The following is a 25,733-nucleotide window of genomic DNA, read 5'->3' on the forward strand; positions in this document are numbered from 1 at the left end:
CTGGGGAAGTAAATGTTAGTCCCTCGGTCTCGTGCTACATCGACTAACATTTTTGAAAACATCCTGATGCCCAAGTATAAGTTCGGAAAACATCTTGATCTGTGGATATGTAGTAGTACCCAAGAGCAACTGCGGAAGGAAATGTCTCCAAGATCGATGCCACACAGAGTTAAAAAAATGTCAGACAGGAATAATGACATTTGCCAGGGATAATAGATATCGGGATTAGTTTTGGTTTATTTAATTTGAGAGCAATGTCAGATGGAACAACCGTGCTACAATTGAATGTTATGAAGTTGATTTTTAGAAGAAGCGAAGAACCAGCATCTGACCACTTGAAATTACTTAGCTCCCAGGCAGAGGTGAGGCAGCATATTCCCCTGACCTGGAAGTAACCGCAGTTTACTTCTTCTACAAAAAAATGTTTATACTTTTTGTAGAACTAAGGGGTCTGGTACACTTTCTCCCAATGATAGGGCCCAACAGCAAATGGAAAAAGAAGACCTTAAATCTCTCTTGATTGCATAAATCAAAAACTTTCCCTGATCTGTTAATCAGATTTTGTCCAATATAGTTCGTAGAGCACAACAAGTTTGCGAACTAATAAAAAGCAAACAACCATCATCTGGCCACCTGTAATAACATTACTCTGGTAGGAGAGAGACTACGAGGTGATGCAAAGTGTTGAGAGCTGCTTCTACGCTGGAGTGACGCTAAGGCAGGGTCTGAAAAGCGGCATCTGTCCTGTATGAAACCGCTGTTCAATTTTCCTAAAAAAGGTACATAACAATCTACAGTACGTTCAATAAGTCAAGCAGTTTGTTACCTAAAAACCCCATAACTTTCGAACTTAGAATAAGAATAGCAATCTTTAAAAACTCCTGTCCTGAGAAAAATTATCTCCTTCTCCCCTGCGTTGCTCAGGTATGGACAACTTAAAAGTACATCACATAACGGCATGTTCATCGTTTGGGCCATACTGGCGCTGGATGTTTTGTGATTGAACTTTAAACGTTCATCTGTAATAATCAAACATAATGGCAACTTTCAAATTAGACGATGTGATTCCCAATGTTAATGAAAAACTATTTTCTCTTATAGTGCTCTGCCCCGCAAGTTTGTCTCCATATGAATACAGTCAGCTGTTTTGTAACCATAACCAATGCCATCTTTGGCGTTATCTACTACCTCGACTTGTTGAAGGTTGAGTCTATCGCTATATGTGAAGGTTCACAATAGAGAGCGCAGTACAGAATCCTTTGGGTAAAGCCACAGAGAAACTCAAAGTTATCTAAGTAGATGTCGATAAAATTTTATGATTTCAATAGTAAAATCCCTTCACAGACCTGAGCGAAGATTAAGTAGTTCACTGAGGTCTACCTTGTCGTGGTGGGAGAGCTCAGTAAGGGAGATCCTCTAGGGGGCGAGACACTTGAAGCTAAGCGATAACCAAAACCCCAAACTAAGGTTAAGGGGTTAAAATGTGGCAATAAACGGTGACCCCAGTTTAAACTAGCCTTGTCTGTGCCGAGATCAAGTTGCTTTCTGCGGTAAAACAATGGCCCTGGAAACCAACTATGTAAAATCTCAAAACATAAAACGTTGAACAAAACATAAAATTAATTTTCGATCGTGACGATAAAACACTGAGCGACGGGATAACTCTGAGCTCATCAATAGAGAACCTAAGTAAAGACTAAGGTTCTCCACTCCAAACGAGCCGAAGCTCCTGACCCCGGGCTCCAGTCGGTGTTAACTGCTAAAGCTAAAACTTTATCCATGGGTAAGCATCTATTTTTGGGCAAAAGACAAGCTATGGGCAAACCGCTTTCTGGTAAAACCGGGATGTGCCAAGGTTGAAGGTAAAGAAATGTCCAGTGCAAAACGAAGCGGCAGTGGTCCTAACGGTAACGGATAAGTCTTCATTTGCAGCCAAGTCTATCGAAGCCGATGAATGGTTGTATGACGACACCAATCCATCCGATTACGATACCGAACTCTGCAAACAATTTAAAAGGAAATTCCTTCTAGCTATAAGGGCTGCATCTTCCTAAGGTATTACGATTCGCTGTAAGCTGGTAGGTGTATACCGTAAAATGTTACCGCTAAACTTTGCCAACGAAAGCACGAATGAGTGGCTCAGACGATACCACTCCTTCTTCAGAACTGTCATCATTCAAAAAGTGCTTTCTTGGGTTTCCAGAAGACAAACTTAGTGTGGCCTTAACACCTCCACCTGGATGCTACAGGAAGCAAGAGAAAACCTGAACCGGATGTTAATAAGCGCCCATGACCCCCCGGGACGACTGCACTTCTCCTCTACTGTTCTGCATCAGAAGCTGCAAGACGTCAAAATGACCATAAAAGGTCTTCCTGGGCATCGCTCCACCTTCAACTACTCCATTCTGAAACCCGCGAATGACGCCCAAAACTGAACGCCCGACCTACGATCTCTGAGAGACGCATTAAATATATTGCTGGGTTCAAAAAGATAGAAGCTTTTGAAGAAGCGTAAAACACCATCGTGGAACTCGGGTTTGGCAAAACAGACGAGAACAACACAGTTAGCCGTCATCCGACTTCCAAAGTCTAATAGCGATTGACTGGAATGGGTATAAAGAGCTCAGAAACTTCTAAAGAAGAACATATGGTCGGGAAAACGATCACAGAGACGTTCCTGCGAATAGACTAATTCGCTTAAGGCTACTTCAGAGTTGAACCGGCTCCTTGTCGTTTACAGAACGAAAGGTATAGAGAAAGCGATGAAGAAACGGGAAACGAATAGCTTACTAGGTAGCATCCAAAATGTTAGTTCAGGGCCTATTGGTGTATGCAGCCCTCAACCGAAAGACTGGACTCTAACATCAAAAGCGGTATTACTGAAGCGAGTAAAATGGGCATTTAACTATATCATGCTTATCTTCGCTGCTATAAGCTCGTCACTTGCACAGAATTATCATAAATGTGATAATAATGAAACTGAAGCACAGTCCATTGAAAATTAAAATGTCGGCAAACAAATGACAATAACATCGAATAGACTGAGTGGATGCCCTATACTCCACAAAGGAGCGAACAGGAAGCAAACCAGGCAAACTCACCTAAAAGGACGCAAGAAGGCGCCGACCGATCAATCCAACTTCTTTTCTACTAAAAGGATTGGGAAGACTAGTAGATCGATTCATAAGGGATACTTACAAATCCAGTTGACCACTTCATTGCAGGTAGCATGCCTACCAGAAAGGGAAATCCACAGATATGACATTGCATGAATTTACGGAAAAAATTGAGAAGGCGATGTCCGAAAAAGAATATACCTAAAGCGCATCCATGGACATCGTAGGTGCCTTCAATTATAGCTCATCCTCGGCGATTTATGGCGCGGTTAACCACTTGGATCCTTAATATGATAGGGTGGAGATAGATCCACATACTGGACGGACAGGAGTCTATCTAGGTAGATTGTCTGAAGCGCTACACATATGGGTGCAAAGCACTCAAATATCGCTGATAATGAGGAAGATAACTGACGCAACAAGAATCTGGATCCACTGTCAAGTCTACTTTGAAGGATGAAATTGCAAGGATTCACGCAGTCAAATGGAGAATTTCGAACTCCTGTCGACTGGCGAATTTTTTTCTGAAAGAACCCGGGGCTTCATTTTTGATCTCCCTTGAGAACAACTTTAGTTGAGCTTTTAATTAGACACTGCTCCTTAAACTACCTTATAGAAAAAGTCGGAGTGGTGGTCACAGATGTATGCAGCCAATGTGAGGAGGAAGGGGAGCCGGCTCCGCACTTCATATGTAGCTGCTCGGCCTCCTCACATCTCAGACGAAGATGCATCGGAGAAGTTTCTTTCAACAAAGAATCTGTCATTCATCATCTCTGGAGAATGTTCCCAGATCTGCAAAAGCTTGCTAATGTCGCAGGTGGGAAGCTATTAATATGGTGATTTTTGAGGACAATTCAGTGGGCCTAATAAAAGGTATGAGTGTTAGGCGCCTACACTAAACTAACTGGGAAATGCGCATCATATCAATATGGAGCAACATTTCGTTCTTTAGGAAGTTCTGCCTGCATAGGTATCATTTTTAACCGCACCTATACAAAAATTTTCTGAACCATCGATTTCGCTGGCGAACTTGATAATCTGACAATTTATGGCCTTATGCGTTTACAGGCTCCCTTCCTAACTATAGTAACACTACCACCAAGGTTAAGGAAATAAATCCCATTAAAGTGATAAGCCATACTATACATCGGTGCACCGCCTATGAATGTCAATCTCAAAACTTAACCAAATCCTCCTTTCCGTTTGTATTCATAACACTTTCGTTGGGTAGCGCAATGCCCAATTATGTAAGACTTTACGACTAAGTACGGGTTTTTGCTAGTCATCAGCAATGACGAGCAGATTGCTGAAGTATATTCTCGAACTCTATCAAAATAGAACTTTAATTGAGATAAGAGGCATACACATATACGTAACCTACCATAGTTAACACAGAGCTGCCTTTAGTTATTCCATATGATTTGGCCGCCGGACGCTAATGTGCTCCATCCGCCTTCCAGTTAACCCGTTGGGGAGTGCCGTCCCCACGTACTCGAGGAGGGCGATCAGACCCGAGTCTGCAAGGGACTCATCTGAAGTGGATCTTGCCACGAAATCTAAACCGGAGGTCATCTGGTAACATAGGAACCGGGATGGCCCTCTGAGAGCATATGCTCCAGGAGAATTTCTGGGGGATGTGTTCTCGGCCCGGTTATTTGCGGTTGGCCCCCTAGTGGGAGTTTCATGATGGTTGTGGTTATGCCTACATCGCGGGCAGAGCTCCTCGGAGCTCAAGCGTGGAATTGCGCTGTACAACTCGGGTGCCGTACCCCTTAGTTGAAGCAGAAGTGTTAGATAGGCCTTGCATCCACTGGTATGAATGCTGAGTCTGCACTCAGTATAAACCAGTACCGCTGTGCTTGCATGGTGGGACTCTGATTGTGGTCCCAAAATCAATCTGGGTCCGAAGGGAACCGTTAGATTATGCCTACACTGCAGGTACTCACGTTAAACCCCCAGGACTTTCATGCCCCATCCGCCTAATGCATGCATCAATGCAAAGATTTTTCTAAGGTTCACTTCGGAAACGGCTTCAGAATCCAAACCTTGAGCGACCCTTCAAAAACTGGTTTCGAATTCGCTCCAGTTAACACCGCATGCTTTCGCGAAGTATTAGTAGACAGAAAATTTGAGCTGAGGATGAATAGTGTCCCTTTCACATTACCAAAAATTAAAACCTCCATTTCGGGTACCTCGAGAAAATTTCGAGTCCGGGACCAACCCTTTCCTTCCCCTCTCAGTAGGCCTGTGGAGAATACAAAATATTCCATGAAAATCGGGCTCCCACATCACCCACACTTGCAGCCTCACAAGTAAACCTCAATAAAAACAAGCGGACGTAAGCGCAGATGATGATAATACAATCATCTTCCCAATAAAAAACCATTAAAACTGCATGGTATCAATTTAAAATTTTATCAACGCAGCTACCCATTTGTTCAGTCACATAACGTCTTTGCGTCACTGGAAGATGTTTTTGTCCTACTCGGCATGAATTTTTGTTTGTAAACATTTGAGGTCAGATTCAATGTTATGGAAGGTCAAACCAGCCTCTCTGAACTAACGAAACCTGTTTACGATTGACCACTGATATCGATCTCATGACAAACTTAGAACTGTTTACATTTTTACGATCGCCATTCATAGTACTTTACATAGGCGTGTTGCTGAGATATCTCCATTAGGTGGACCTAAATATACAGTTTACTAGTTTTCTTTAACGTTTGGATAACTGGTTAAGGTAAGGTGGGGCAACAGTAAATGTGAACTGAAATATTTAGATCATGTGAGATCTCGCTATAATGCCAATCTCAACCTTGGGGTTAACATCTGAATTCCAATCTTAAAAAGTTACCACAAGTATTTACATATCCGATTCAAACACATCCGACTACTGTTCGCCCAATGGAACATTTTGGTTTGACATTCAACTGAGGTAACTTTTCAAACCACAATTGCGAACTTTCTGAAGACATTGGTTTCAAATCAAAGTTAAAAGTATCTGATAGAGCTGGATATATCGAGCCCGAGCTGCTCAAGCCCCCATTTTACACTATGCATCTTACGATCGGGAACTTTTTCTTGAGCACTGTTGCGTGTAAATATCTCTAGAATTATTAGATGGTCGCAGATATTTTCGCAATACAATTTTTTATCACCTTGAAATGTTCTTGAAGGAGACAGCTCCAACTCTCTCTAAATTAACTTAACCGTCCTTATGAATTCAATTTGTCTGAAAATTGCAATCTGTCTATCTATTCTCCGTTTTCTGGTACCGATGGGTACAAAATAGATGCGTTAACATGTGACAATTCTCGGCGTTGCATAACTCAAATCAAACAAATAACATTTGTTAAACTTATTTAATTTTCTCATCCAGTTGGTTAGTTGCGGGACAAGGCGAAAAGATCAGTAAAATTTTTCTTTTTTGTTAGGAATTGTAAACATGAATTATGGTAGAATGAAATGGTTAACGTTGACGGAAATTAAACCTTGGACTTAACAAGCAACACCATTTTTTCAAAATTAGAATTTTTCTATGGAAGAGAACACTTCATTTCATAAATGTTTGCAATGTTTTTAAAATAAATATTTTTCATCAAGTAGGTTCCTCTTAAACGTAGCAGACAGTGAATAGTCAATATTTTGTTAATGTTGAATAAAAAAGATTCGATAAATAATGCACAGCATTTAGCTTTTTTTCGGGGGTTATTTTTAATATATTGTAGGCGTTCACCACATGCCTATTTTCTACACAATGGAAGAAGCAGAAATTAATTCTAGTCCCCAAGCCAAACAAACCTTTGGGTGAAGCTTCGTCCTACAGGCCGATATGCCTTCTAAATAATACTGGCAAACTATTCGAACGAGTAATCTATAACAGATTAATTCGAATTGCCGAAAAGGATGGCGGTCTCTCCGAAAATCAGTTCGGTTTTCGAAAGAGGAGGTCTACCACGGATGCATTTGTCCTAGTAGCTAACACAGCTAAAACCGCACTTGACGAGGGCAATAGTTGTGCAGTGATTACACTTGATGTGAAGAATGCCTTTAATTCCGCTAGATGGAGCAAGACACTTGAGTCCCTAATCAACTTAGGCGTGGCGAAGTACCTGGTGCGTATCGTTGCCGACTTTCTAATCGATAGCATTCTGTGCTGCGAATCAGATGAAGGAATGAAATCATACCAAACGACATGCGGAGTTCCACAGGGGTCTGTCCTAGGGCCACTCTTGTGGATTATTATGTATAACGGAGTAATGACCCTAGACCTTCCTACTGGTGTGGCTTCTATTGGTTTCGCGAACGATTTTGGAGTGACGGTTGTTGCACCCCTTCTCGAAGAAGCCAAGCTTTATGTAAATGAAGCAGTCTATGAGATTAAATCCTGGTTGGAGAATGCTGGTCTACAGCTCGCAGAGCATAAGACGGAAGTAGTACTTATTACCAAGCGGAGAAAGTACACTTCCATGAAGATCGAAGTTGGAACATAAACAATTCATTCCAAGCCTGCACTTAGGTGTAATGATTGACAAGAGGTTAAATTTCAGATTGCATGTGGAGGGTGCAGCAACCAAAGCATATAACATCGGAGCGCTGGTTGCGAGAATGCTACCAAATATAGGTGGCCCAAGGCCGAGCCGTCGACTGCTTATTACGAAGGTGGTCAATTCGATCCTACTGTATGCAGCCCCAGTATGGGCAGATGCACTCGAAAATATAGCAAATAAAAGAAAGATTGGAGCTGCGCATCGCATAAGTGTACTCCGAACATGTTGGGCTTACAGAACAATATCCAATGAAGCAGCTTGCCTGAAAGCAGGAATGGTCCCGATTGAGATTCTGGCGAAAGAAATACAACGACTTTACGATCGAACGTACCTCACCGGAGAATCTCCAGCCCGTCGGCGACAGTTCCCACGAAGTGAAACTGTTGCGGAATGGCAAGAGAAGTGGGACGAGTCAGAAAAAGGCCGTTGGACTCACAAAATCATATGGGATATCCGGAAATGGATCGAGCGACCCCACGGCGAAGTAGGTTTCGACTTAACCCAATTCTTGAGTGGAGGGTATCCAGCATATCTGTATCGATTTGGGCGTGATGATTCGCAATATTGCCCAAATATTGCAGAGGACACAAAACACGTCTTTTTTCATTGCCACAGATTCGAAGCCCAAAGGGCTACATTAGAAGCTACAACCGGGGAGCCCTTTACAAACGAAAATATAATGGAACTTATGGTGAAAGCAAAGGGGACATGGACCGAAGTCGAAAAAGTGATTGCAACCATCGGAAACAAGCTTAGGCAGGAAGAAGGCATTCGAAAGAATGAACGCGAGATGAACATGAGCGCGGAATAAATTCTGATCTAGCCCCGCGACGTAATACCAAATGGGAGTCCCGCGGCGAGAGTGGAAGGAGAAGGAGGTGGTTTTAGTGGGTAAGAGTCCCACATAACCGTGTGGTAGGAGCCTGCGGTAGCTTTTGAAGCTTTCCACCTTCCATCGGAAAAAAAAGACACCTCACCTTACATAGAACTTGTAATGAACCTACGACCCTGAGATTAAGAATCCCATGCTCTACCGACTGAGCTAGCCGGGCCTTTGCGGCTATATGCTGAAAGGTATTGCCGTCCGAGCTTCTGAGGAGTGTCCTTCCCTACCTTTATGTGAAACGACTATCTCTTCGTTTCAGAATTTGGAAAAACCTAAATATTCTTTCTTCTTCGTATGGATGAAGTGACGGGTGAGATGAATCCTTGATGAAATACGGAGGTAGTCGGTTATACGCTGTGCCGTTCTGTCCTCAATGATTCATCTTCACTTGGTTCTCTGACTCCAGACGAGGAAGATTAAATTCTCAAGGATCGCTTTTGTTTGTTTGTTTTTTATTTCATACTCTGCGACGGAGAGCAATTCGATTGATGTTTCTTCCTTAATAAGCATCGGAAGTTTTTCTGCACACAGGTGTAACAATTTTTGAGGCTGAGATTGCATTTTGGCCATCCGGGATTTTTTGGAGTTGTGAATAAGGAATTGACAATTTAGGGAAGGAGGAGTCCTCGTAATTCAGTATTTTTTTTTCTTTGTTCTTTTCTCTCATGGTTGTTTTCTTCCTTTTGCTTTCCGCTTGATTCTACCATTTTACCTTTTCTTTTATACACTTTGCTTCTTTTTCTATCTCGATCCGCTTTATTGCTCCTTTTTGCTTTAAGCGTTATCTTGATTTCCTTTGCACTTTAGAATTTCGCTTGGTTTTTTAGACATCTTTTTGGTCGTTTCCACATTTACTTAATTAACGACATGTCACATCATCGAGGTAACTTTTCACGTAACTTGTGTCGCCTCCCTTCCACGCTACCTCCAGGTCAATGGAGCTCTGCTGAGCTTGACCTGCCAGCACGCCGTGACGATTGACGGTGGCATGAGTCTGCGAGGAGAGATCCTGTGGATTGGGTTGATCCTTCCACGCGGGATCCTAGGGCGACGGACGCATATATCGGGGTCCACACAAATGCAAAAGAAAGGTGTACATTTTTTTTCATCAAATATGGTCATGTGGGGTATCAAATTAAAGATCTCAGTTAGCACCTTGCGAAGCCGGTCTTAGTTCTGACATTTGTTGAAAAGGTGGGGAATGCGGGGGGTTGAAAATGATCATTTCTTTAACGGGCCCATTCTTGGAAACTACCCAATCGAAAAATCTAAAAAAATCAGGAGGCTGCCACTGTATGGCGCCTAGGCTCCGAAGTACCGAAGTTGGTGAAAATCGCACTATTACTAACAGAGTTATAATTGGTCAAAGCTGTCGCTTTTGTGCAAATTCAAGACTTTGAATGTCAATATAGCTTGAAAGTGGATATTTTCACATAATACATGCATATATTACCTGCTACACACTAATGGGACAAATACACCCTCAAATCTCTTTATAAAAGAAATACACAAAGCTTTCATACCTGAAGCGTCTAGCTTCCGGTTTCCCCACTTGTTTTTTATTTTCCAGTGTTAGCTCGCGTTCTAATTTTCATCGTTAGGCCGTCGCGAATTGCTTGTGTGTTGTCTATTTTGAAATCCGGTGTGGACCCACGTATCGGTATAAACAAGTTAATTTTGCAATAATGACACGAAAGGGATCAAAGCGCTCAAAAGACCCCCCCCCCCCCCACATTCCCGAGCATGGCTAGCACAGAGGCATACAAGAACGTGTCGACCGAGCACTTTGATGGAGCTTCAGTCTTTGCGAGCGGACCTTCACGGTCAATTTCGCCAACTTTTTAGGTTTCTGGAGTAGTTCTTCTCTCTAGGTCGTTTTCGGCCACTTAGGATGACCGTTTCATCCTCCTATTCCGCTAAGTTCTTTACGAACTTCATATGACTATTCAATCTAACATTACGCCGTCGTTCTATGATATCTGAGAAAGCAGTAAATTCACTCGGAAAATAAAATTTCATCTTTTGCAATTTTGCCAAAAGTAGAAATAATTGCACCAAACTTCGCAGTATTTTTGTGGTCTACATTATGAGCTATATTTTCTCAAAATTTGCAAATAACTTTAGGTGGAATTTTCCAATGAGTTTATAAGGCTTGAATATAAGTAAAAGGATATATTTTCTCATTTCGTTACTTTTTTTTTTGTTTCCATGAATATCATATTTATGGAAGCATTTTTCTTCTTCGGCAGGAGTTAATTAGACATTGGGATTTGGGTGAAAATGATATTGCCCGGTACGTTACTTGTCACCTCTCTAAGAAGCTTCCTTTGCACCTTTCCCGTGTCGTGGTTCAATCTGCTTCCCTCTGGTTTTCCCTAAGATCTCCAAGCTCTGTTGCGAGCCCAAGTTCCTTTTCCTTATGAGAAGCGGAAACAACAAAGAAAAAGGAGAGCTCAACGCTGAAATCCATGATAGCACGGCACATCATACAGGAAGGACACCGCATCACATGGGACAACTTATATCTCATGAAATCTAGTATGAAATGAAATTTGGGTCATCTTTGTCATAAATTTTCAAAGGTCATCCCTCACGTTGACAATGGTCAATTTCCGAATTTATTTCAGGGCTACGCATGCGTCCGCAATTCTCGCATCCGCCACTGCATTTCCATAATAAACAAATCACAATTACGTAGTATTAATGGCCCAAGTACCACTGGAACGAAGCAACTCAAATAATAAATCTGATGTCATGCCAATGCCTCAATGATTTCCTATTTACCTCATTTTTGTTATATTGTTCTTCAATGAAGTGTGAAGAATATTTCAAGCGTTATTTTATTCAATTTACCAATCAATCACAAAATTTCCTAATGATGAAGCAATTTCTTCATCAACGATTAGCTTGATGACACCAAAAAACCTATGCCAAAGAAGAAATCAAGCAGGTACCATCAAATTAGACGCACGCACACCGCAAAACGTTGAATATTGGCGCCAATAATCATGTCTATAATAATTACAAAGTACCTTTCCAGAGAATAAGATTATACTTATTAAATGCAGACAGTGTACAGAGTATTATGTTAAGTGGCTTCTTCGCACGGCTGTACACGTCCTCCAGAAGGCTGTCGAGTTGGCTCAAGAAAATAAACCCGCGATAATCACGATCCGCCAGCGGTGGTATTCTTAGAATATAATTTTCAATGATAATACATCTAAAGTGTATATTTACAATAATTTATTAACTTCTAGTGAATGCAAGATGGTGTCAACAGTCTTAGATATTTGGTTGTTTACGTCTTGCTTAGGCGTGGGCTCAAGGCTGAATCCCAGTCGTTAGGGTAATGGCGAGGTGAAGAAGTTTTCTAAATTTAGTGGAGAGGAAGAAGTGCTTAAACGGGTTGTTAAGGGTGAAATTTCCCACTGAATTCAAAGATAGTAGAACTATCTTTTTTCTTGTCCTCAGTATCTGATGCGATGCAATCTTCCAAGACTGTCTGCAGTAAGAACACATTCATCATTCAATTAGTTTGCTCAGTAAACAATGTGTTTGGTAAATTTACGGGCTTATATTGTACACCGGATGCCAAGAACTTAAGGAAGAATTACCACATGCAGTAACAACTATTATTGTCATCGTGATTTGTATTGTTTCAACAACAATCTTTGTTCGCTCCGCGTCTTAGGTAACCACCAATGGATGCACTTGTTGCTCGAACAATGACAACTGATTTTATCACGTCGGATTTCACTTGATGATTTATGATAAAGAAACGTCGACGTCGTGTCTTCGTGCAGCTTTATTAAGCACAACACACCTTCTTGGTGGTTTGCCAAGTGTTTTTTGTATAAAAATTTCAGAGTGACATTGATGAAAACGGGAGTTTTTCGTGGTTTCCATGGCTAGGAGAAGCATGTGACTGCAAATTTCTGGGAACTCTAGGTTAGTCTCATAAAGAAATGAATGTGTAAAAACAACTTGACGATTATATTCGTCAGATGCGAAAATAATGACAAAATTTATTGCCGATACTACTTAATCGCGTGAAAATTTCTGAGGAACTATAAAAAAAATAATATTTCCCTTCAACACAATCGCAAATTTCATGGTAGAAAGCTTTGAGTAAATAAAAGTTGTTTTGTCTAATAAATTTAGAGAAGATGTATAAATAGACGTCTATAAATTAGGAACCATAGGAACCATTTTAAGGTTTTGTATTAATTAAAATGATTAAAGTCGATTAACTCCGCGTTTATCTGTGTGTTATAGTAGTCAGAAAAGGTAGATAGAAAGTATTTCGCCACACGATTTTACTCTCAGCGCTCCTCAGCATTGTGTCCTCTGCATCTGCATAAAATTGCCGACGAATCCCAACCACCAATTCATTGCAAAACATATGTCTGCTTAGAAGTTGGGTAAAAAAACAATCAACGTCATCATATTTTCGGTTCAGTCACGGACTAAAGCTACTAGATAGAAGACTAGATAGTCTTACATTTGTTAGAGTGGGGGTGACGAGAATCATTCTAGCGATCATCTGAGACAGTATGGTAAGCAGGCGACACCCGGAAAGATTTACGTCTCTGTACTTGCTAAGAACATCAGTCTATGCCTAGATGGGGTGTGATATCATCTACTAACTAAGTCGTCATTGAGACATATGAGATCAGCTGTCTGCCTAAGACAGCCACGCCATCAAGGGAATGGGAATGGTCCGAAAAATCCCCAAACCCGGGACTGGCAGAGGTACAAAAAACGCACTGAAAACAATACGATCAGGGAAGCGGAACGAAACAGCTTCAGGGAATTCTGCGAAGAGATGGAAGAAACTACAGAGGCATCCAGGCTATACAAAATTAAGTCCAAAGACAGGGCTTATCTTTTGTCTGTGCGACAACATTCTGCCTGATACCCCAACAAACAGAAAGGGTAAAAAGTAGAATCGGAAACTAGCAAAAGGGTTATGTCCGGGAGGGTAGAGCAAGATGGGGAATGAGAACTTTTAAACCACTGAAATCTCCCAAAGTAGATCGCATTTTCCCCGCATTACTCCAGAAAGGCCTAGGAGTTGTCTTTAGAGCCTCTTCTAAGCGTAGCAAGCGGCAGCATAGCCTTGGAATATATATCAAGGCCACAGAGGCTGTCAAAAATGGTCTTCATTTTGAAAGCGGGTGAAAAGAACCCCTTCACCCTAAATTTTTCAGACAAATTTACCTAACATCGTTCTTACTCAAAACGGTGAAGAAGGTCATAGACAACTATATGAGAACTAAAGTTCTAATGCGTAATTCCTTATATGCATGTCAATACGATCACAGGGCAGAACGGTCAATCGAAATTGCCCTGCATCTGCTCACGGATGTATTACGGCGTGCCATAGACACAAAAGAAATAGCACTTTGTGTTTTTTGACATCGAAGTAGAATATGCTCACAGATAGCATGCAGAGATATGAGATGCCCTGGTCCGCAAAGGAGTGGGAAGAACCCTGGCCTTCTGAATGGACATAATGTTAAAAGCCAGACGTTGTACTATTGTCATGAACTAGATTGTCCACAGCTTGGATATTATTTTGAGGGGCATGGTAGCGGATATGGGGTAATCTGGACAGAAAGAACTGAACTCAGCCTGACAGGATTTGCACAAAGTGCAAAGGCTGGTTTGCGTGAATATCAATGGGACAATGAGGGCATGCCCAACGGCATCCCTGAAGCTCCTCCTGGGATTAACTCCCCTCTATCTTCACATTCTGCAAGCAAGGAGGAAATATCAAGGAAGCGGGGAGCTACCGAAATCAAAGGATAATTGATTTTCTCTTTAGGTGATATCCCGAATTATTGATATTTAGGGATGACATGACAATGATGTTTCATTTCGACAAGAAATTTGAAACACGTTGGAGTAATAGGGCAAACTGGGAGAGCGGAGCAGTGACGTACGGCTTAAATCAGCAACTGATTACCTGGTACACCGACGGATCTCTCATAGCAGAGAAGTGGGGGCCCAAAATCATTGATCCAAAAAAAAAACAGCTTTGAAATAATAAGTAAGCACACTGGCTTATTCCAAGCGGAAATACACGCCATAGACAGATGTGCCGCCTTCAATCTCCAAAGGAACTATAGGGGCCAGAACATTGCTATTTCGACCGACAGTGAAGGGGCGATTTAAGGCACTTAGGTCCAACCAGGTGAACTCCAAACTGATACGGGAATGCCTTGAGAAACTGACCACGCTTAGCTGACACACTAAGTTCTACTTTGTATTTCATTCCATGTTCGGTTAGAAGGCAATGAGGCAACGGGCGAGCTGGTCAGGAAAGGAGCACGCCTTCACCTGGACCTGTGAAAAGGAGATATGAGTTCATGGCAACAATGTTGCAAAAAAGGAATAACTGATGGAACTATACCGGGCGAATTTACCAGGAATGGAGGAATACGAACCCAAGCGCTCGAAAGATTGTTTAAATCTCACCAAGAAGAGTTTCCGGATCATAGTGGGAATACTCACTGGCGACTCCCGGTTAAAATATCACCTGATGAAGCTAAGGAAATCTACGGACAATGTCTGCAGATTGTATACGGAGAGTAACGAACTATCCACACATGTTCTGGGACAGTGTCCGGCACTTGTGTATAGTAGATTGACCTCCCAATTCTAAAACCGAATTGCCCTGAGAATAAGCCCCCGGCAACAGGTAGAGCTTCGACGAGTTAACCCCTGATGAGTTTGCTTTTCGAACACTTTCACAGTATGCTGATGGTAGCTCTAGGGCGACTGACTTCCTTTCTGGTGTTGTCTTACTAAGAGTATTAATCGTTTCTTCGACTTTTGTCCAAAAGAATGTGGAGCTTCGCAGCTCCCATAGGTTACTGGGTTTCCTGATATTAACAATCACTTAAACATGGTTCTGCAATGGGCAATTTCCCCCGTGGAATTCTTATGCTCTAGAAATTTAAACTAAAGGTTTCCAAATTGACAATTAAAAAAAATTATCAAAAATCCTTGCTCTCTTGCTTGTAGACGCTACCGGGGTTCTTCAAGAGATTGTAGAGAATCCACGCAGCACTTAATTCATAAATCTCTTGAATGTCTGACCGAGATTGCAGAATCTGAAAGTCATGACGGCGAATTTATATAAACCAAAGGTTTTTATGATAGTCGTTTTGTGAATTCGGTCACTGGCATTTGATTACAGGCACGAGTTTGGTCAAGTGTGGTGCAAATAGTTGCTCCATTTGCCGATAATGTATTGTGGTTGTGTGGAATCTAACAACTAGTTCAGTAACTGGCCTCCCCGTAATGATGATGTGATATTCTGAACGGCGATTTTTCGCAACTGTTGTGACGACGAGTAAAAAAAATTTCGGGAACATCTCGAGAACGCAATGGAATTCGTTTTTGAACTCCCAAGCTAAAGGGAGTACTTTATTTGTATTTAACTCGTTGTTAAAGAGTCTTTAATTTGTAATGTACACCCTGAAGTTAAAATGCTTCAGAAAATCGGTATCGATGTTAGGCTTACATTTCTATTTCAGGCTAATCATGTACCATAAGTGGTAATTCGCCAAGAATTAGCGACGAGCAGCTTCATCTTTTCAATATGGTGAGGTTGGAAGAGTGTGGTTTATTTTCTAAAGAGACAGGTTGAGCAAATCTGTCACCCGAAAAGAAGGTTGTGTTCCACCATCATAACACAAGCCCACAAACATTCATCAGTCAAAAATTATTAGAGCCTGAATGGGATGGATGTGCTGCTCCATCCAGCATATTCGTCTGACCTTGCGTCGTCAGACTTTCACTGTTTTGTTCTCTTCAAAACGCCTCACATAAAGGCGATACAACAGCCGCTTGTCCAGTTTCTCGTCAATAACAACAGTTTCTTCTACGATTGGGGAATTATGAAACTCACGAAAGATGACAAAATTTGATCGACCAAAAGATTTCGTCAATTGATCTTTGTTCTTTATATAAATAAATCACTAAAATAACTACGCAATAACTTTTGGTTGCACCTCAGGCATCATGACAGTGTGATGGTCGATCCGATTGAATCTCAGTTTCTCGATCTCGCTTCCAAGGATTCGAATTCCCATTCATATATGGAAATTTTATATTCGTCTTTGAAAAACAGAATATATGGATGCTCTGTACTCCACAGAGGGACGGACAGGTGACATATAAGACATAATTGAATATCAGCAAAATGAATAACCTGATATACAAAAGTATATAGATTACTATCAACCAATCTTGACAAATAGTATATAATTCAGTTTCTAGGGAAACGATAACGCCTATTGTATGTGAATCACCCAGCTTCGATTTTCGACCTGTTTTTTACTTAAATTTCCATGACATTATGGAATCAAAAGATATTTTCTTTCCTCGCTAATTTTTAAGCTGTCTGTATACCACCTAAAATGTTAAATTTGTCTTAAATTCCAGACATATTTTTCTTGTGTTAGATATTAGATACAATAGATTTCCAAATGTTTCAGTTCAAACTTTGAAATTACATTCAAATTATGGTTCTATCTTTCTTGAAAAAGATCAACTCACCCAAATTATGAGTCTGTGGTTCATCGACATAAATCCTGTAGTAGATATGGTAAGAATCTGAGCTTTGACGTCGCGAAAGTTTATAGGCTGGCGTAGCTCTTGTCGCTGATATTAATGATTTCAAAAGAATTCCCATACGATTGTAAATGGTATGAGTTGCTCTAACGGTCGGATCAGCTTGTTCTGGATGAATGGCTAGAGACCATACCTCTAAAACCATTTTATCATCTTCGACCGTTTGTAATGATATTTCGATACATAACGGCAAGCGTTTGATAATCGAATCACTGGCATTCAAATTTAACGCTTTCTTCGTTTCGCATAAGACGTCTGGATGGTCTTGGATGACAACGTTAAACTGTAAGTAAAAGAAAAAACAAAAAATTAGCAATTATTAAATATCGTTTCTTTGAATATCTAAATAAAAAAATATGAATCTGTTATACGTTTAATGCGGATACGATTACAATCTTTTATTAAAATTCAGTATGTTATCGCCAACATCTTAACATAAGAAAATTGTTATAAATCGTCTACTTTTTCTTGTATGTCTTCTTTCACAATCTCTTTTTTGGATTATTGTTTTCTTCGTATTTTTTCTTCAATGAGACTTCAGTTCAGTTTCATTGTCATTACATTTAATGCTGTGCAAGTTGTAAGCCTAGAATAGCGAGACAGTAGAAAGACGAACGTAAACATCCATGAGCAGCAGGACCCAAACTCCGGGCAACGAGATTAAGAGGCTGAAATTTAACCAACTCGGCAGCCGCAGCATTTGTTTTTTTAATTCTAGGATCACCCAACCAAATGAAAAGCAGCTCTACTGGGATGAAGGCCTGAAACTGATGATCAATAATATATTGCAGAAAAATATTCCGTTCCTATCCGTTAATAGTTCCCATACGGCACGATTCAGTGTTAAATTAAGTGGCGCAAGCGCTGTGCTAATCTGTTGATCGTCCACCTTTTGACAGCTATACTTATTAACATCCACACGACACAACCATTTTTGGAGCCTTCCTGTATAACCCACACTGGCAACGACACCGATCGATAACGACAATATATTACTTTGCAAAATACGCACTGTTATTAAGTTATGTCTAGTTTAGGTAAATGCCTGGCTCTCCTGAAATAACAGACAGGCAAACGTATGCGTCTGTCTCAAACAATTGACATTCAAATGCCTGTCTCTGTCAGGCTAACATGTGTATTTTTTTGTCCTTGGAAAGTGGAAAGGTTCACAACCCACCGGTAGCTCCTATTTTACGCCAGCGAATAAGTAAGGTGAAGAAAGTATTAGAGCTTTCTGGCCTTATAAATAGCTGACAGCGACAGCTATTACAAAACCTGACGGTCAGGTAAAATGTATAGTACGCAACCAAATAATGACGAATAGGAAGAATTTAAGGTCCGGTGTAGATAACTGGCAGGAGCCGACTGACTTGGTAAATTGGCCGGGTTACCGTAAGGGCCAATATTGCATCGAAACTGCTAACCGCTGAGCGTTTCGACGTCTAGGCGCCACAATAATCAAGACTATGACTCTTCCTGCTGCAGCTCGTTCCCCGTAATCCATGGTGACCACCTCAACGGGATCGCGTAAGTAGCGGATTAAAAGCACACAGCAAAAAAATGTATTATCCACTCCACGTCCATAAAGGTAGGGCAAGGTACAACATCATGCCGCCACTTATTATATCAATGATTCCTCGAGCGTTTTCCACAATACACATACCTGACTTTACAGAAATTTGGAGAACTATGGCATCTCGATATCCATTATTAAAATTTTAGACACACCCAAAAGGAAACTTTCAGTCGTATAAATTTGACTGTAACGGTATAGCGAAATTCATTCTAGACCTTATTACTCAACAAATCCTAACAGAGAGCCAGGACAGTGCAGTTTTCCATAACGAAAACGAAAGGTAGACTTTGGATTGCCCACTCATCATGCTCACGATTACCTCCAAAGGCACTTAAGATGCCACTATCTTGGGCATGCATTTTGCAGATTTTACTGAACACCTAGAGGGCTCAAACCCTGAATCGGATGCCAAATTCCTGGTACAAGGAGTTTAGTAGTATGCGTCATCTTTTGGAACACAAAAGAAACCAGGTGATTAGCTGACCGAAGGAATTTCCTCGCTTCATTACTGCGGGGATAATTACCTTTTTCTGAAAAACACGGTACTAAACCTCGCAGAAATAAGATTGATTAGTCGTCTGCCAACCCTTTCCAAATTTATAACATTCATTAATATTGGAAGAATCAGTGCACACCTCAAGACTAACAACATACTGTCCTAAGAACAAACTCACAGCAACGATATTCTGATGGAATTTGGTTTTGACAAGTGTCGAATTCAAGTTATACGCACAGATAATCATGAGGAAGGTACATGCATGATATTATGAGCGCGACAATTTTCGGAGCGAAATTAAGGCCATGAAGAACCATCAAAAAAAGGAATAACTCACGCGATGACAAACCATTATAAATGTAGAAGAATTGAAAAACAAAGTTAAAAACACGATTCACAAAGTGGCCTGTGAAAGCTTCGGGTTCATCAAGCCAGGTAAACGCATCAACTGAGGCTTTGGAATGACGATGTCTAAATGAAGGTCCGTGAAAAGAAAAGCTTCTACCATAAGTTTCACGACGATAAAACGCTGGGGAAGAATATCGAACACTTCTGATGTGTTAATGACAAGAACGTCAATGAATGTTTCTCCATCGATGAGATGTGACGGATAGACCGCGAGAGTATTTCGAGCAGATTTCAACTGAAGAATTTGTTCATCCTCCACTTCAAACAAGCACTGCCGACTATTGAAGCAATTCTACCTGTCAACACCACTGAAGTCTAGGAAGTAATAAAACAAATGAAGCCGGGGAAAACACCAGGTCCTGACGAAATCGCATCTGAGCTCTGGAAAGCGAAGAGTTGGATCCCAACATTGTGGCTCAGTGAATTCTTTAATCGGGTTATTCAGAATGAAAGAAAAAGAAAGGTAGTCTAGCAGAATGTTCACATTACGGTCCGATCAGATTACTGTCGCATACCAAGAAGGTTTTTTGAACGCATTCTTGACAACCGCATTCGCGACATCGTTCAGATAACCGGGAAACAAGTCGGATTTGTCAATGCGCTTACTTTCGTAGAAACACTGTAAGCAGCACCGCCCTCTTTACATTGCATTTCTGGATCTAGAGAAAGCATTTGACGTGTAGTATACGAATTTAGTAGGCTTTACGTCACTTAGTGCCAGAAGAATTCGAGCGCTGAGTTAAATTGCTCTACCACGATCCTAGAGGTAAAATTGGAAATGTGGCGGGTGTATCAAAACCGTTTCGTGTCTCCGCCAGTGTTCATAAAGGAAGCGTCCTCTCACTACTCCTCTTTGTTTTTCTTATGGACACTGTCACATGGAACATCCAACGTCCAGCGCCCTATTCATTGCTTTACGCAGATGTTTTCCTGGCGGCGTATAGCAACAATGATCTCAACTTGTCCAAAAATTGAATGAAACTGAATTTCTGTCAACCGATTGCCATGAAACAGGCACTACCACTGTCAGTTGCAGCGCCCAGAACTAAGCGATTAAAATATCTTGGGTCAATGTTATCAGCCAATGGAAAACTGCGTTATGAAATTCCTTGACGCATTAGCGCAACCGGAATGAAATGGCGTTCCACAACTGGCGTTCTTTGTGATCCAACTAGCAACGAATGTCTCATATCCAAAATTTATGGCAATGTCGTCCGTCCTATCGTTCTCTATGGTTCTGAGTGTTGGCCGACTACAAAAGACAATGAACGGCGTCGTGCGGTAATGGAGATGAATATGTTGCGTTGGACTAGCTGCTACGCGACACCGTGATCACATCCGAAGTGAGAATATTCACGATCGATATGGGGTTAGACCAATCTGATGGTATGGTCACGTAATTCGAGCTAGCTAGAATTTACTTCCCAAGATTGGTCTGAACATCGAAGACGCTGGTAAACGACCAAAAGGCCGCCGAAACAACGGTGGCTTGATACGCTAGATGTGAATTTAAAAGCCTCTCGATTGCATCCAGATCAGGCTTTTGATAAAACAAAAAGGCGCAACCGATCACGATGAGTCGACCCCGCTTGAGAACGGGACAGAAGCTACAGAAGAAGTACCATTTTCTAAATTATTTCTGAAATTTTATGAAATTTGAGAAATGAAGGTATTTGCTAACTCGATGCGACACATTTTGACTATGCAGCTTCCTATTTTAATATGGAAGGTAATTGAAGAAAACATATATAACAACACGTTCTTTTGATATCTTTAGAGCTTCAAAGCTATCCCGATCAACTTCACTTCGCGGTCATCCAAAATTACTTTCTGGACTTTTTAATGTTCGATACTATAACAGCCTCTCTAGGGCGTCCACTACATGCACCGGTCTCGGTACTCATTTCAACTCGTTTAAATATAGCAAATAAACTACTCAATGGTTGATTTTCTTGGTGAAAAGTCCAAATAATGTTTATCCAGCCGCAGCTGGTGCCTCCGCAATGGACTTACGGTGAACGCTAGGAAGACTGGACTAGTTATGTTCACTAGAAACGTCGTTAGCAGGGGCGGAAATCCAGTTGGCACAAACAGTCAAGTACTTAAGAGTACATTTCGACTCCAAGTTAACGTGGAAGCATCATATCCAGGAACAATATCAGAAATCCTGCAGATTGCTCTGGTACTGTAGGAATGCGATAGGTAAGACCTGGAGACTTTCACCCCCGGATATACTGGTGTATACATCCATAATAAAACCCATTTTGATGTATGCATGCATCGTTTGGTGGCCGAGACTGAACTTTGCTAACAGCAGGAAACTGCTAACGCAGATTCAGAGACTTGGTTGCCTAAGTATTACTGGAGCAATGAGTACTACGCCGACTGCGGCACTTGAAGCTATCCTAAATTTACCCCCCATTTACTTGGAGGTGAAACGGAAAGCAGCCAACGACGCATATAGGCTCGATACCATTGGGGCGTGAAAAGGCGGCCAATCACATGGGCATGGGTCCTTGAAAAACATCCGATAGCCCTGATGCCGACCGATTATATGGTTTCCAGATTCGTCTTTGAAAAGACATACACTGTCGTAATCACCGAAAGAGAAGAATGGTCGACAAGTGACCATGAGTCTTTTCAGATTACAGACCTAATAATCGTCACCGACGGGTCAGTCATGTAGGATGAATTGGGCGCAGGGGTGTTTTCGGAGAATCCGATTATAGAACTGTTTTTGTTGTCCCTTAAGAAGTGGGACATGAAAACCCTAGTAGGGCTTTTAACGGGACACTGCCCCTTAAACTACCATATGGAAAAGATTGGGTTAGTGGTTTCTGCTGTGTGCAGTCAATGTGAGGAGGAGGAGGAGACGGCCCTGCACTTTTTATGCAGCTGCCGGGCATCCTCAGATCTCAGACGAAGACACCTTGGCAATGAAGAATCTGCACACTCTTTGACTCTGGAGAATGTTCTCAGATTCGCTAAAACCTGTGAGTGCGGAGCTGCGACTCCCCCAGTAAACTAAACTAACTAACTTATCCAGCTAAGCCTTGGCTTCCACGGTATTTTTTTTTCGCCAAAAAGCAATGCTTTATTGACACACGAAATTAGTTTTTATCCATTTTTTTCATTCTTCTATCCCATAAAGTAACAATCCGACAGCTGTCAAATTTGTACACGTGTATTTTGAAGGTTGGGGTTAACTACAAATCATATGGAATTAATTCTGGTAGTGTCATATGTGTGTTAGCCTACGAACTTTGCATCCCAACTGTTATGTAGGTAGTTTTCGTTTAATACTTGACATGATTACAGTCTCTGAAGCATAATTTTCTTCCTGTTCCTCGAAAATAGAAGGAATCTTCAACGTATTTTCCGGGGAAGCCTTTCACACTTTCCATAATCTATTCAAATTACATTATTTCAATTTCGTTCCTCTTCGAAACCGAGTTATTTAGGCTACGCCAGCAAACATACAAAACAAGACCCTACAAAAATTTCGCATGTCTACAAAACCCTACGCTAGAATGACTATCCAATTATGCTCTACCATTCAAATCTAATCACATGCTCAATAAGTGAAGTAATTTAACTAATACAAATTGAAATCTTCGACACCTCACCTTCTATAATTGAAAATAAGAAGGTCAAAGTATGTTCAATGTACTTTCGAACAATCAATTTCATTTTGCAGTAGTGACTTCAGCAAAAGAATTTGCTAAATTTAGCATCACCAATCTTTCAAATGAAAAATGTACAAGTGATACTGGTGCCGGCGTATTGTACTTTGATTACGAATAATTGTTTACGATATTACAATGGCCGCGTACTGAAGGTGCAGAGCAGAGTATTTCATCTCTCAGATGGCTGTATGGGTCGGCGGAATCGTGATGCTGCATAATTGCTATTATTTTTTTATATAATTTAGTATTGTGTTAAATTATTTAAAGTTAATTCCACAACAATGAACATATGCATAAATTGTTATAATGACAACAAGTAAGTTTTTTTCAACACATTCTTCGATCAGACAATAATTATAAGCATTTATGAATAGCAAAAAATATCATTACTTATGTCAGGTTTTATATTAAAATTTCATATTTCTATGGAGAGTTTTCAAATATTTTGCACATATAGTAAAATACTACTATTAACTTTACTTAAGGAGATATTGGAATGAGATGTAGTTTGAGGCCCCACTCAATAAAGATGAACCATAGCGATTTTTTTCCAATGTTTGTGGTAAAATGAGACTTGTTTCATTTTTCAATGCATACATTTTGGGTCCTTATTATCCAACGAAAGTTAGGCAATTTAGAAAAGCACCAATCCAGCCCTTTTATGACCTTACATGCAGAGAGTCTCTCCTTTAAACTGAACCTAAAATATTACAACTGAAAGGTTTCACAGGCCACGAAGTCTTACCAAGTTTCGTGAGTAGTCGTTCCGAATAAATTCGGGTGTGACAGACAGGCAGACATACATTGAATCGATTTTTGACAAGGCTTTGTTGAATACGAAACGTTAATAACCATTGTTATGGTGTCTGAATCATATAACTGGAACCATTCATTTATCATATCACTGAAACCTGATTACAACTTCCAAAAGTTTCGAACTTTATACGTAATTATCCCATATTCATGTAAATATTGATAATTTGCATAATTTTGGATTGAAATCATGCTCTCTTTATCAATGAATTCAAATAAATATTGACCAGATTCGTGATAATTTACGAAAAATCCCGGTTTCCATAATAGTATCTTTAATGACCACGGAAAAAACGAATCAATCATCTGTGATTGGTGCATTGATAGTTTGATTAAACGCCATTGCATAATTGTGTGAATGGTGGCATTGTTATTATTGTAAAACAATACCAAAAGCGAAACTGATTTTATCATCATTATTTATTAATCTCTGACCCAACTACGCATTACAAAATCGAATAATTTCCTCCCTGCGAGTATTAACAATTTAGTTTTAATCTTTTAACAAAATCCATTTGGCGCCTTGTTGCCTATCTTTTGTTTCTATTTTTATATTTTTGTTTTATTTATATAAATAAGATTTATAGGAATATTCCTGGAATTCTGTCGATTACACTTAGAATGACCATTAACGCTCGAAGACATTGTTGGTTGGAATTTATGAACCATCATGACTGGCAGGAAATTCCACTTGAATGGTTTGACCTTGAACGTACGTTCATAAACTTTTTTTACACCATTTATGTCACTCCCAATGTATAGGAAATTTCTTTTCGATGATAGTAGTGATAAGATTTTGGAAGGCAATGAATGTTGTAATTTTAAAGAAACTGCGTATTGAATTCATGAGGAATATTATCTCTGTCACGTACGTAAGTTGATTGAATTCTTTTGATATAAAAAAGATGTGATAGAAATACAAATAAAACTGGAAGGGAGATAACACGATATTTATGGTCTATGAAATTACATGAGCGTAAAACCATAAAAATTTTCAAGTTTGTTTATATACAATTTGTAGCCGAAAATGCTTTGAAAAAAAACCTTTGTCTGTTGTTAATTAATCCGTCTGAGGCGGATTTTATTATTGTTCGATTTATACCGCAAACTCTCAACAAAGACCGAATCCCTGACAGGAAGAATAAGTTTTCGATCGTTACTAGTGACCACTAACTCTAAACACTATCGAGAGAGTTAACCTGAGTTACAGAAAATATTGGTATAAATAAAATCATCATAGACAGCAAAGGTCACCCGAGATATATGTCGGCACCCTCAAAAAGGGACCAAACTCATATTAAACAAGTCGGGAGACAGGAAGCAGGACACTCCAGGTATTTGGTGTAAATCGCTGCAACCGTCCCCGAGAAAAATGGGGTGTGACGGACAGATCCTATGATCCATGGGGTGGCATCTACAGGTCGGTAATATCATCACTGAAAGGCAAACGTTTCCCACCCATTACCAAATTACTACAAAACAGAGTGGACACTCTCTTCCCCCTCTCTCTCCACAAAATGTACTGGTAGAAAAAGAAATTCTAGATGCAGCAAGGAAAT

General features: G+C 40.5%; 1 protein-coding gene across 1 annotated transcript in view; it reads right to left on the reverse strand.

The window, feature by feature from the left end:
• Positions 1 to 25,733, reverse strand: part of LOC119648766 (autophagy-related protein 13 homolog) — a 203,253-nt gene that overhangs the window by 67,975 nt on the left and 109,545 nt on the right. Inside the window, exon 2 of the mRNA XM_038050595.1 lies at positions 17,121 to 17,478. Coding sequence (XP_037906523.1) covers positions 17,121 to 17,478 — 358 coding nt within the window. The remainder of the gene's footprint in view (positions 1 to 17,120; positions 17,479 to 25,733) is intronic.

This window comes from Hermetia illucens, chromosome 2, assembly GCF_905115235.1.
Source record: "Hermetia illucens chromosome 2, iHerIll2.2.curated.20191125, whole genome shotgun sequence".
Lineage (NCBI taxonomy): Eukaryota > Metazoa > Arthropoda > Insecta > Diptera > Stratiomyidae > Hermetia > Hermetia illucens.